Source organism: Ursus arctos, unplaced genomic scaffold, assembly GCF_023065955.2.
Source record: "Ursus arctos isolate Adak ecotype North America unplaced genomic scaffold, UrsArc2.0 scaffold_18, whole genome shotgun sequence".
NCBI lineage: Eukaryota > Metazoa > Chordata > Mammalia > Carnivora > Ursidae > Ursus > Ursus arctos.
This window is the reverse complement of record NW_026622852.1, coordinates 8,861,809-8,875,440: the sequence shown is the minus strand read 5'-3', so window position 1 is coordinate 8,875,440 and position 13,632 is coordinate 8,861,809. Positions and strand designations below refer to the sequence as shown.

Here is a 13,632-nt window from a genome sequence, read left to right as displayed (position 1 = left end):
ACATTCCCCATAGCCTTTAATATACATGACCCCTTAAGAATAAATATTGTCACCAGGTACATTCTTCAGTTTATTGGCGGCTGCTTTATAGAGATTTATCCTTTTAGGTTATGAAAAGTATTGATGTGCATTGTGCAGTGCTATTTTTTTTCTCAGAAAAGAACTTTAATATAGCCTACATAAATTAGGGTTAGCGATAAATTTAAAATTGTTGAATAATTCTGACTAGCTTATAAATAATCTTTCCACAAGATGACAATAAAGCAGACCTTTCAATATAGTCACTTCCAACACACAGGGATACTGGCCTTTTTCAACTGAGATGGTCAGTGTTAAAATTAACCCTATACTCCACTTGTAAGAGTAATACATCGATATTGGCAAATTTGAATCCTGAAAGTATATGCTTTTATGCCCATCAGCTTAGTACACATACAGCTGTTAGTAGTAATTTTGCATCTCTGTGCTCCTTGATAATGGTTATTACTGATTATTATCGGTCACTAGCTGACTTGAAATACTAGTTTTTTCTGACACAGGAATTTCACCTGTCACTGTAAATATGATATCTCATTTGAATCTACAAAATAAAAAAATTCATAATCATGAAGAACAGTTCAAAAAGATTCATGTAAACCAGTTGGTAATTTGCCATTAAAAACAGCCCTCTCCAATTGGTCAGAATAATCGGCTCATGCCAGCCGATTGGGACTTGAAATTTTTCCTTTATCCCCCAACACGATCTCATGTGTTGTGTGGCTCACGGTCTGCAACTAGACTGTCTGTGGGTTGATTGGTTTAGTTCATGCGCTCACTATTGGCTTGGGGAGATCTTAAAAGCAGACCTCAATTGGAGCTCCATTCTTCCTGAACTTTCGTATTGGAAGGTGGTGTAGTGGCTTGGGGAACTCCTGGGCCCTGCTTTGGCAAACTGAACTCTGGAGTCTCTCCTGAGAAATGTCTGTTTTTAATGATTTGGAACTATTTCAGAAGTGTCAAGGACCTTCTCTCTGACTTAACTTTGCAGAAGTTTAGCAGAATGCAGTGTTTTCCTTTCCTCGTACGGCACGAGCGCACTGAGCACACTCACCGTGATAGGCAAGGAGGGAACTACACATCCCAAGTTTTGTCTCTCTGAGAAAATGGAAACTCTATAGCAGAGTGTTGGATGTTGCTCAGAAAATACAGAAATGATTTTCTAATCCAGTCTACCGATTCTAGCATAAATGGCGAATATGAGACAACTTATTGAATAGCACCAGTTCCTTATCTGGTCAGCCTCATAATGAATTTGTTAAATCGTTGCTCTTGTAGGAAGTTGCGTGATCAAAGAGGGTCTAGTTAACTTGATTTTCACCCTTCTATTTGAGTGTAAGGTTATAATAAAAATATAAATCTTTACTATTATACATCAGTACAACATACAAAACAATCTTACTGCAAGTTGGAAATAAAAGTTTGTAGCTAAGAAGCTTGTTTGGAAATGAAATATTACTACTTGAACCAGCTATTGAAAAGGATATCAACAGTTGCTGTAGATTTGAGATTTTGATAAAATAAACGGGAGGTCACTTTTGCCTTTCCAAAGGGGGACGACAAAGACAAGTAAGCTCTAGCTTATAAGGTGGAAGGCTTATTTTCATCATCTCTCAAAATTATAATCTCCTGGCTATATACAGTACTTATTATTAGAGCTAGTGGATGCATGGCCTGATCAACTCAGGTCCTTGCATTACGTACACAAGTGCATGGATTTTACTGGTGCTTGAGCTTCAGCATGTATGTAACGTGACTCTTGCATGACTACTTAATGCTATTATTTCCATTGCAATTACTGGGCTACCTTGTAGCAAAATATTTTCAACACGTTCCTTGATATAGTTTTGAAACTCGAATTTGGAGGTACTTTTCATGACACTGGACATTTCTGTTATACCAGATGGCCTTCCTAAGACATTGTCTCTGTAGGGTATTTTTTTAAATTAAGATATTAATTGAAATTTCTTTACAGTGTTTGTCCTGGCAAATGGCAAAACCAAAGCTAGGTACATTGAGACCACTGGAAAGGTAGTCTTTTATTAGAGGCAAGCAGTTGAAAGGACACAAGTGGACTATGAACAAACTTTTCAATAAAGTCAGGAAGCAGGCTATCAACACTTGGGCTGTTCTTATTGTGTCTGTTATCATAATTGACAGCTTGACGTAAAACCCTATCACATGACTTCTGGGTAGGTATGTAAATGGATAAGAGGTCACTCCTCACATATGCTAGCTGGAGAGGAAACACATTTAAAGGAAGTTTCAGTCAAAATAACGGCTATGCAAATGTTTTAGCTTTTTGGCTAGTTCTTAAGTTTAAAAAAAAAAAAACCTTCCCTGGTTGGTTTTATTATTCATTTATTTATTCACTTACTTTGAGTAGTTATCAAATGCTAATATCCAGATAAGCCATTCTAATTAATGTAAAAATAAAGTTAAGTTTACCGTAACCTTAAATTTCGGTCCACAAAATCACAAGGGAAAAATTATCTTCTTCGCTGAAAATATTTACTTTAAAAGATCTAAGTTGAATCAGGGAAGTAGAGGAAATTCTGAAGGTTATAATTATAGCCATTTTAGCCTTAACTATTCTTGGGCTGTGCATGAAGGACAGGGTAGGAAAAGAGCAGTGATAGGCAAACTAGCGTCTCGGGTGAGAATCGGGGATGAGGAGTTCGCAAGTGTGGTTTTACTGTTGACACAAACAGGGCATGTCTGACCTTGGACAAGTCTGTAAACTTTGCTGTCCTGTATCCTTATCTTGGAAAGAAAAATGTAAAGATTGAATTACACAATCTCTGAGTTCCCGGGAAACCTTACATTTTACAAGTTCAAGTAGTCTCCATCTAAAAAAACCTTAATTTTCTGATACTTATGATTCATGGTCAGTTATGCTTACTTAGTTCATGGGCTATGCATACCCATTTAAAGTAATTCTACTGTACTAACTCAATTAAATATCAAGAGGCATGGGTTTCAGAAACTGACATTGGAATTTAAGGTACCAGGATGATCTTGAATATCTTTTCTTTTTTTTAATGTGTTATATGTCTTGCATATAACAGTTTCATTCTGAACATTTTGCTTGTTCGGTAAGGCTACGCCCTATTCATTCAGAGGCCATTTTATTTGCTCCATGGTGAGTAATTAATAATAGCAATAAAATAAAATTCTACTACTCTAAGAGTTAGAGGAGAGTTTGGATATTGGAGTCTTAATCTTTTTAAGCACCCCCTCAAAAGCACCTCTACACCTCAAAAATCCGTTTCCTTGAGGCTATCTGGAGAAATGAAAAAAACCTAAGAGAACGTAAAAACCTACCTTTCAAGCTATTCCCTTGAGGGTCACTGTAAACTTAAAAAAAAAGTGAGAAGGTAAATTTGCCTGTGTTGATTATTCTGTTTACAGCTTAATGGTTTATTGGTTCAACTGAGAGCTGTTGTCATCATGAGGGACTGTTAGGACATTGGCCTGTTTGCTGAGTCTAGCAAAATAGAACATTTTGCTTACCTTCTTTTCTTTGTTCCCAAAGCTAATTGCTAAGCATTTAACAAAAGCCCCGTTAATAACAATGGAGGGCCTTCATTTGAGTAAACAAAATCTTAACTCTGAAATCACAAGCAATATTGATCCCTTATGGCTGTCAGCTACCTAGGTGACCATGTGAGTGTAGTGCAGGAAAGGCTCATAACCCAAATCTTAGGTGTTTTCCCTTACGTAGATTTTTTTTTCCTTGTGTAGATTTTTGAGGGAATCTGGCTGGACCCATCCTTGTAGGCAAGGAACAATGTTCTCATTCCAGAGACTTTATAGAACTCCATCCTAAGAACATATGCAGTGAAAACTTGACCTTCACCTCTTTCGTAGTTATTTGGACTATTTCCACCTTCACCCTTTACTCATAGCTGTTTTTGGAGGAGAATCTTCCTTCTTTAGTTCCCCTTCTGCTTGCTTTTGGAATTCCAGGTATAATTGTTTTAATATGAATTTTACCTTAATTTTCTAGATAGTCTAATTTCGTATTGGTAGATGCGTATAAATTAAAGCATTAACATTATTTATGTGACTGTGCATTTCTACAAGGATATGCATGTGCTCAGGTCTCTATATCGTTACAAAAATAAGAATTGCTATCCATCTCCATACAAACGCACAACTTTAATGGACTAAATTTCTAAACTAATCAGTACCTAGTGTTGTAAGTTTGATTACATTGGAGAAAGCAAGTAATTTCCTAATTTTTGAGGGAAAATACTTGGAAAAGCCATTGCAGTGTTACTGAAGCTTAGGTACCATTTAAAATTAACGTTTTAAAATTTAATTTAAAAAGAATTGATAGCTAAAGTATGTAACACTGACTCTCACAGGACAGAAACCAAGGAATCAATCATACCAAACTATCACCTATTATTTTAAATTTATTTAGAGCACAATGTAAAAAGTTTTTGTTGTTGGGGATACTGACTTATACTAATACTAAGAACATTAAACATGCCCCCAAAAGAAGCTTTAATACACCTAGTATTAACCTTTTATCACCTAGAATCTATTCAAAATTTGCTGAGTCAGAACTATGTTTGTCAAACAGGGTCTTCGTAATTGATCTTATTAGGAATAAAGTCACGGAAATCTTTAGTGAAGAGGTGATTTCTGTTTTAATTAGAAAACCACCGCATCACCTTTCAAATTTCACTTTATCAGGAGATTTACCAATTCAGAGATCCTTTATGCAAAAGAAGGTTAATTAATAAATTAAGACCAAAAAGCCTGGAGAGGCTCTTTCTTGCCTAAGTGACTTGGCTTAAGTCATTGATATCATGCATGTATAAACCTGTCGCCTCAAAAATTTTTGGAAATGTTGATAAATGCTACCTCACAATCTAAATAGCTAAGTAAACAGAATTTATATTTTTCATTTTTAGTAATGGAGAAGAAATTAATTCAATACAGATTAATATCCTGCCACTTTCCTTGGCATCTAAATTATTGCTAACTACTACATCCAGTGATCATTTTGTATGGATTTCATATTTTCTGTTTGGAAGAAAATATTCCTATTGAATTTATCTGAAGTATGGATGAAAGTGAATAGCTATCGTCAGGTTTAACCCCTTTGGGACTACTCTTAGGAAAGAAAAACCCCAAAATATATTGATTTTAAATGCCGCATATATGCCCAAAGAGAGCCCACCTGACAGTTTTTAGGACGGTAAACAAACAATAAAACATGAGCAACAATGTGAACAACAAAAACCTAATCAGTTTACAGATGCTTCCTTCCAAGGAGACACAGCGGTCCTGTGACTGTTTGTGAGACAAGTCAGTGAATCAGTGACTAATACTGAGGTTCGTCTGCTTTGTGAAAGCATCTTTTTCTGAACGCTTCTCCAATCTAAGCTGAGAGCCCCACAGAAACTTACCTGAAGTTAGCAGAATTATCATGAGCTGTGCCTGGAGAGACACCCCCATTCCTGAGAATGTTTAATTGACTGAAAACGAGGATTTTCATTGACTAGAGCAGAATCAAAAGTGGTCCCTAACGTCATCTTTACACAAGCTCCAGGGTTTTTTTTTTTAACTGTTTTTAGATTATTTTCATAGTATTGCTTGAAAAAAAATGTGTTTTGAAATAGACAATTGGCTTAGAGTTGCTGTATTAAAAAAAAAATAAAGTTCAGGTTGCCCCATCACATTACGTTACTGATTAGATGATTCATCTGGAGAACTTGAAAAAAATCTCACCATGAAGTTTGTGAACTGTTTGATCTCAAAACTAAGCCAAGTATACATTTTCTCCATCATGCAAGTATGATGGTCCGTTTTAAGAATATTTTTCATTCCGATTTAATTTCTTTACTGGTTTATGGCTTCTTTACGAACACATTCTGAGAAGACTCTACCTATCTATCAATCTATCTGTCATCTATCTATCTATCTATCTGCCTACCTACCTACCCACCTACCTTAAGGGAATTCTTTCAGCTCTTTATAAAATTATTTTCAACTAAAATATCAATATAATGAAAAGACATGTTTTGGAAATTTTAAGGTGGTATTTTTGGAGACTCATAGATCTATAGAAAAGTGTGCAAAACGATCATTCTAAAACTCCAGAATCACTGTTACTTAGAATGTATAGAAACTCATTGGTCTAACAGGAAAAGTAAAGGTTCTTAATAGCCAATTTTTTTTTAGCCATAACATTATCAGAAAGGATTACAATAATTTATCATTAGTTTAAAGGCACTTTGGCTGCAATCATCATCTTGTAGAAATCCTCACTGAAAAGCAGCAAACAGGGTTCAGCAGGTCGCTGTAAGTCATCTTTTCAATGCGAGATGCAGTTAACATACAGCAGGGCTAGCTAATGATTAAAAACCATGATCTTCTAGTGGGGTTCCCCTCCCCCCCCCGGCCCGAGCCAGATAAGTTTACTTTCTTAAGCATAAAAATAAGCAATATATCTTTTCAATAAATCTGCTAGCACTGTAGAGCAGCCGGGAACCACACAGAGCTGGATAGGGTTACTCGAACCCTCTACCGAAGGGCAGAGCTGATGATTCTGAGATCTGGGAAGAATTCGTTTCAGCTTGTACTCAGAGCATTCCTCGCTCCATTCAGATGGGGTAAAGCATTTTAAACGCCATTACTCGGAGTTTAAAAATAAAAGTAGAAATTCTTATCAGCGCTTCCTAAACAGTGCCTCTTTGGCTTAAACAAAATTAGGAAACATCTAAAACGGAGTGTCTTGATGCTTCCAAACATAAGCTAGGGAGAACGTAGAGGTGGGGCCTTTACTCCTCTAAACTGCATGTCTCCTGTGTTTTACAAACTGCATGCTTAAAGTTATTGATTATTTTACTCAGTGCAGATGATTTGGTATGTTGCATAAAAAGAGCTTTTTTATTTTCTTCCTAAAATATCTCTCTATTGAATATTAACGTTTGCTTTTATTTCAGCTCAATTTGTACTCTAATAATGGCTAATTGTGATGTTCTAAGCACTCGTTTCTCTTGTATGCTTTAATTAATAGAGAAGCATATTGCAGTAGCTTTTTCTATAAAAAAAAAAGAGTCTAGGAAGTTTTGCTTTGCAGAGTAAGGTTTTCTTTTGCTTTTTTTTTTCTTTCTTTAAGTTGCCTCTTGGGAAAGTAAGGTTAATGCCATGTACAATACTAGTTTGCATGTGTTCATTTAAATACTAAAAACTGTAGTACTGCTCGATCCATATCTGACTGCTAGGTTTCAATTGACAGCTGAGGATTTGTGACTGGACCATGAATCAAAACGGCAGGCATTTATACCCCAGTACCAGTGAGGATACATTGGGAATTACTTGGCAAAGGTAACATTTTAATTATTTCCAACCCTACACTTACACCTAAAAATTACATGAGCTATAGTGTTTGTTTTTAACTAGCTTTACAGAAAATATATGTTAAAAATTTAGTTGTTTTGGCTTTACCAACCCTCTCTCCTTTCCCTCCTCCTTTCTTTCTTATGTAAATGCAACTTCAAATTAATTTGGGACTGTAGCATATGCTAATTGATTATTGGAATTTCTAAGTGCTGTCAAATGTTTTCAATAGTTTATAAGTTGGGGGAGGGGGCGGGGAGAAGATTTGACACCTAGATCTTAGGACCTGAAAAATGAAATCATAGTTCTAGGGAAGATTTTTCAGCTATTTGAGGTTTAATAAAGCATTGGTTTTTCGCATTATAGATTCTTCTCATTTCAGCTCTTTCCTCTACTGCTGACTTTGAACCATTTTACTATTCACTTATTCAACCCTGTCAGAAGGGAAAAGCTAGAAGAAAATTTTCCAGTTAGTCAATTTAACTGTTATCAGTGGCACTCATTAATTGTGGAGTCAGAAGATTGTTGAAATCAATGGCTAAAGAAAGAATTTGGTTGAAATAAAGTTTTAACCTCTGTTCATTGATATGAATCATTGAGAACTGAATTTATTTGGTTGGCTGAGAAAATTATTCAAAAACTTCATTTTCAAAACTAGTTTTGATATTGTCTCACGTATTGGTTTTGGAAAGTAAGTAGTGCTAAGTCGGCTTCTTATGTATTATTTTAATAAAGAATAAATTGTGTCAAATTGACAAATTAAATAATTAAAATTCATGGCATAATCATATGTAATAAGAGATAGAAGTTTATAGAAAAGAGTGAGGTAATCCCATAAGGAGTTCACCAAAAGTAGAGCCAACAGAATTTTCCAGCCCTGCTATATATAATTGTAATGCCTATGTTAAAAGTACATACTCCGATATCCGTTGTACGCGTGCCTCCCATCTCCATTTTACTTGAGAGAAACTGTGGAAGGGTAGAGTTTAGAAGAATTCAATTAACAAAAATGTCCAGTTTTACTCAGGTGAAAACCACAAAAATTATTTGGAGTCGTTTTAAAAACTTCATGAGTTTTTATTAATACGCTTGCTAAAATGAGCGCAATCTGACTTTTCATCTTTCTAAAGATTGGTATTAGCATCCACTTTAAAATGTATGCATTTTTACGTGTTTTAAGCTTTTCTCCAAGAAGCTTATATAATTCCTCCATTTGGAAAAAAAATACAATATATGCTTATAAAAAAGAAAATAAGCGCAAGGAAAGCATCTCATTTAAATAGTCTTAATAAGAATATGAATTAAATCCAATGAAAATGTCGTCTTTAAACGGTCTTAATTATTTTTAGGTTAATTTAATTGGATTTGATAACACCATGACTGGATTTAATTTCATTAAATAACTTCCTTATATTCCACGTTCTCTCTGTCCATCCGGAAAATGGGCTGTGTGTGCGTACAAACCTTACTGTATTTATAAGAATTGCAAATCAGATGAAGTCTACTCATGTTTTTAAATGTGGCTATAGCTGTGTGAACTTCTAAATCTGTGGATTATCGATCGACATTTACTTCTCTAAAGTAGGATAGCACCTCTATAAAGGACATTAAAGCCAAATAAAGATGTAAATTACTGGTGATTTGAAATATAACTGCACCCAGTTCCTAGCCATTTTTTGAATCAAAATTTGGTATCCCAGAAAGGGAAAAGGTGAGTGGAGAACGAATCACCACGGAACACATGGATCAGAGTGAATTAATATGACGACTAAACTCAGTTCTTAGGAGAGCATTGTTCATGTTACAAAACCCCTTCTTGTTGAAAAATTGGTGTGGTAACCAGCTTCAGGTTGGAAGGAGTTGGAAAGAAATTCAGAACTCATTTTGTTAAGATTTTTTTTCTTCCCCTCTCAAAGATAGTAACACTTTTTTTGATTAATAGATAATGATATATAGAATGGCTTTAATACTTCAAAAATCTTTAAAAGGTGGCTTTTGGTTTGTTCCCTTTTTATCGTGATTCAGAAGGCACATCATTGATAATGGCGGCCATCACATTCCCGCATTCAACAGGTATTTATTGAATCTCTGTGGTAGGCTGTCCCAAATGCTGGGTGACTGATACAGGTGCTCACAGTTTTGAAAACCTACGTATCCTGCGGTTTACAATAAATATGCTCAAATAAGACAGCAGTTTGCTTTGCCTTGTAGTTTTGTTGTTGTTTTTTTTAAACGGGCATAAGTCGAGTCCATACTTGATAATACGGATAGGCCGTGTCCGTGGCACAACATATTCATAACACACTCATGGTTTATGGTTTGTGCTGTGTGCTTATTTATGAAAACGCATGTGGTTTTTTTTTCTAGAAAAGATGTTGAAAAAAGAATCATAAACTTTTGCAATATTACTACTTTTAAGGCAGACAACAGACATCTAAAATCATCAGGGAACTGCTACAGCTTTAAAATTATCTGATTAAATTGAAAATATCTGAGAAACGTAGAGCCATTCAACCAGAGAATTAAATAATCTGCCTTTGTCATAATGGGATAAAAAAAACTATCAGGCTATTTTTGTGGTGGTTGTTGCTTTTTGTTTTCAACAAAAGGCAATCCCTGGAGACTTTGTAGTAGAAAAGGGCAAAGCAAAGAAGGTGTTTGGGTTTTGCTCTGCGTTTTGGCTTTGCTGTGTTTTATTTTGTTTTGGTTGTTGTTTGTGGCCATTACTTTCTTAGTACAATCCCTTGTCTGAGGCGGCCTCCCTTTCTGCTTTAAGCCAATCCTTGTGTAGACGTGTTTCCATGTCCCAAGCAGCACCTTGTGCACGACTGGAAATGGCAGTGCCTGGAGAGCTGGGCAACTGTAATCAAAGCTGGAAGATTTCCTCCGTCCTCCTCCCTCTCTGCCCCACCCCCACGCCAGCGGAGAAACATTCCCTTAGGAACCAAGGCGGGCTCCATCGGAAAGTTTTCACAGACTTACTAGGTTGCAAGCTTGAGGGTGTTTTGTTGTTTTGACCTTAGAATTTTGTGAGCTCTGTGTGTGTGTGTGTGTGTGTGTGTGTGTGTGTTTTGCTTGCACCTTGAAAATGTGAATTTTTCTGTCTAAGCCAAAGGTTACTGCAGTTAACCCAGAGTGAAATCCGTTGGGGAAGGGCTCATTTCTTGAGTCAGGCTTGGCTCAGCCCTTAGGAGGGTAATAGGTGATGAGTTGCTGATGCTGTTCCAAAGGGTACTGTTGTGTCTGTGCTGTGTCCCCCGATGTGGACAAATTACACTGTGGTGTATGTGAGTTATGTGGGTATGAACAAACAGCAGTTAACTCCCTCACTGGCTTTCCTTTTTCTGAGACCATAGCCTGAACATGGCTTGTACTATCAAGTATGAGAGAGCAATATAATTGAATGAAAAAGAAAGCCGAAGGACAATCCAAGAATAATATAAACACAAGTTATTTTAAAACATCGGAGGGAGTGCTTTATGCAAAAGAGAAACTGGATTTATTGTTTCATTCCCTCTTCTCTGCCTTCACCCCTTTCAAGAGAGGCAAAGCCACAAGCGAGTGGCTGTATGCGTCTGATGGCTTATATAAACATAGAAGAAGCCTTCAGATGGCTAAAATAAACATGTGCGTGTTACTGAAGGATATGTTTACACAAACCATTTGCTCAGCCTCTGAAATAATGAATAAATGAAGATTTCACCGAAATAATTGGAAGGATTTTTGTGTCTCTGCTGATGCCATAACTGAATGGCACCGAAGAAACTTTTATCTGGTACTTTCCATGTTACATGTGTTAGCGGTTCCTTTCTCTGAGTTGAATACTTCATTCTGTAGTTACTTTACACGTGTTTTTGTAAGAAATTGTCGTTTATTACTGCAATTCTGGAGAGTTGCTTGATTTCCCAGGAGAAATTTAGCAGCCAGTAAAGATTATTTGGATCTGGTTGGTCAGGAGAGGGGAGGGCCAAAAGGAAGGACTAAGAGCATTCATCTCATACATAGAACCCTATTTGCATAACACTGTCCTCAACCATTTACCATCTTCGTTGTTTTGTCCATAAACAGTTCTTTGTAAAATGCATGTCCTCAATGATAGAAGAATGAAGATTTAAACAAAAATAATCTTCAATATTGGGTTGCAAACCACGTTTGTATGCAAATACATGTGTGTGCATATGTGATGCATATACACGCGTGTGTGCATGCACACTTGTGTGCGTGTGTCTACACACATAACTAGACGTAGGGCACATATATGATAAGGACAGTATGTTTCCTGTCCTTAGGTAGTATTAAGAGTTAACTCTTATTTCAACATTATACTTAGACCATCCCTCCAAATTCACTAGGTTAGCATTTCCGGCTTTCAGTCTGTTATCTTGACACATAACTACAGCACAACAGCTGGGTTGTTCCTGGAGTTCCTGGGGGGAGCTTTATTCTCAGAGTGCTGAATTTCCTTTTCAGCTGTCAGCTCTAAAGTGTGTTCAAAATGTTCAACTTTTTACACACCATTCTGGGCCCCTAGCACCACTCTGGGACTATGATAGAAATGCTGATAAGGCAGATGAATGGAAGCATCTTCGGTTGGAGGAGGAGAACTGCAAAAGCCAAAAATGCACATGTCCCTTGTTTGGTAGTGGGGTTACTGACTAGTGTTGTTCTTTGCATCTGAGTGTTCTTTCTAAAAGAATCGCTCCGTTCTCCTCAAAAATTGTTTGCACCTGTTACGAACTAAAAATGGTACCGTTCTCGAAAACAGTCTTGATACGGTGTTCACACACACTCAGTATCAGTGATCTGGCTGTTGAAAAATACATTGGGATTTGCTGTCGTTTTGCCTAACTTTCTCCATGTATAAAGAGAGATTTGCACAACACAACGTTTCCTTTTTATCTAGGAAACTCTTCAGAACACTTCCTAAGAAATTAATTGTATTCCAGCCAGACTTGCATGCTGCCATCCCACAGGAAATGGGTCAGCAATCCATTAAGATGCCATTAGATAATCTAATTTGGAACTTAATCTCTAAATTAACCATGCTCCATACTTGAAGCATACTTGAGAGAAAGAAAAAAGTTTACGTTTGAATCGATAGGGGAGCCGAAGCGTGAAGAAGGCTGTTTGTTTTTTCTGTAGCTGTGGTCACGTCTCAAGCCGTCTGGTAACCAGGAGAAACCAGACATGATGTAATTCCAGATTGAACTTGAACTTCAGGGACTTAGGATAGGGGAACAATGGACCATAGGAATCAATAATGTCCATTTTCCACATGATTATGTTTGGAGCTTTAAGTTAACCTTTATGGGAGAAGCAGCAGGATCTGCAGTGTGACCAAAATGAGATGATCCAGAGACAAGATGTTAGAGGAAAGAAAACAACTTTTTCCGTGATATTTTCTGAGCGGCACTGCAGATTCCAGCAGGATTAGAAAAGTTCCCCGCTCTGCAGTAAACCGGTGGCCTGTTCAGAGCACTCTTTGTTCGCTTAGGTAGGACAAACTTAATCTTATGTTTCCTGTCAGATGATTTTTGGCTGCACTGCGGGAGAGGGAGGAGCGTGATTCAGAAAATTCCCAAACGTAAACCTTGCTGATTAACCCTTTGCAATGAAAGAAGCACATGAAACACCTACTTTATTTGAAGATGTTTCAGGGAAAGCGCCATATTTACATATGCATCACGTCGTGAGGAGTCCGCTGCCCTCAGCGGCCAACGCCCCTTTTATTAACTGACCTTTTTGATTTTCCTGTTTGCAGTGCTGTGGGTAGGTAGGTAGGTCGAGAGTTTTTAGTCATATTTACTTAGATAGCAAAGCATAGGAAGGAGTAAATGTACTCATGGACGTCAGAAAAAAGGAGAGGCAAAAAAGCCCTTTTGAGTTCAAGAAATTGAAGAACACGGATTTTGAATATTCGCCAACTGTCGAAAGTTACAATTATTCTCTCCTTTGTTAATTCTTGTTTTACATGTAGGAAGGTTTTGTTTTTTTTTTTCCTTTTGCACATGTGGTTCTTTCTGCACATGTATTAGCAGGCATGCTGTAAAGATGTGTTCAGTTCCCTGATCACTTGTGATTTTACGATTCGGAATTCCGATACAAGTAAGTTCTGTTACTTAGAGGTGAAATCGTACAAATGAACGCTGATTTTTGCTTTTAAATGAAAATCACTTGGGAAAGAATCGCTTTTTGCTTTTGCATAAAACTTACATTTCTTTTTAATTTCGTACGCCT

At 36.8% G+C, this 13,632-nt stretch overlaps 1 protein-coding gene across 11 annotated transcripts in view; it reads left to right on the top strand.

Annotated features, from left to right (window-relative positions):
• NFIB (nuclear factor I B) overlaps positions 1-13,632 on the top strand; it is a 230,945-nt gene that overhangs the window by 203,299 nt on the left and 14,014 nt on the right. For 3 of the 11 annotated variants that reach the window (XM_044386921.3, XM_044386920.3, XM_044386919.3), the window contains 2 exons: positions 7,295-7,383; positions 9,421-9,468. The exons of 5 other annotated variants lie outside the window; for them this stretch is intronic. In XM_044386921.3, coding sequence (XP_044242856.1) covers positions 7,295-7,383; positions 9,421-9,468 — 137 coding nt within the window. The remainder of the gene's footprint in view (positions 1-7,294; positions 7,384-9,420; positions 9,469-13,632) is intronic. 3 more of the 11 variants (XM_026506524.4, XM_026506520.4, XM_026506519.4) reach the window with 1 other exon arrangement.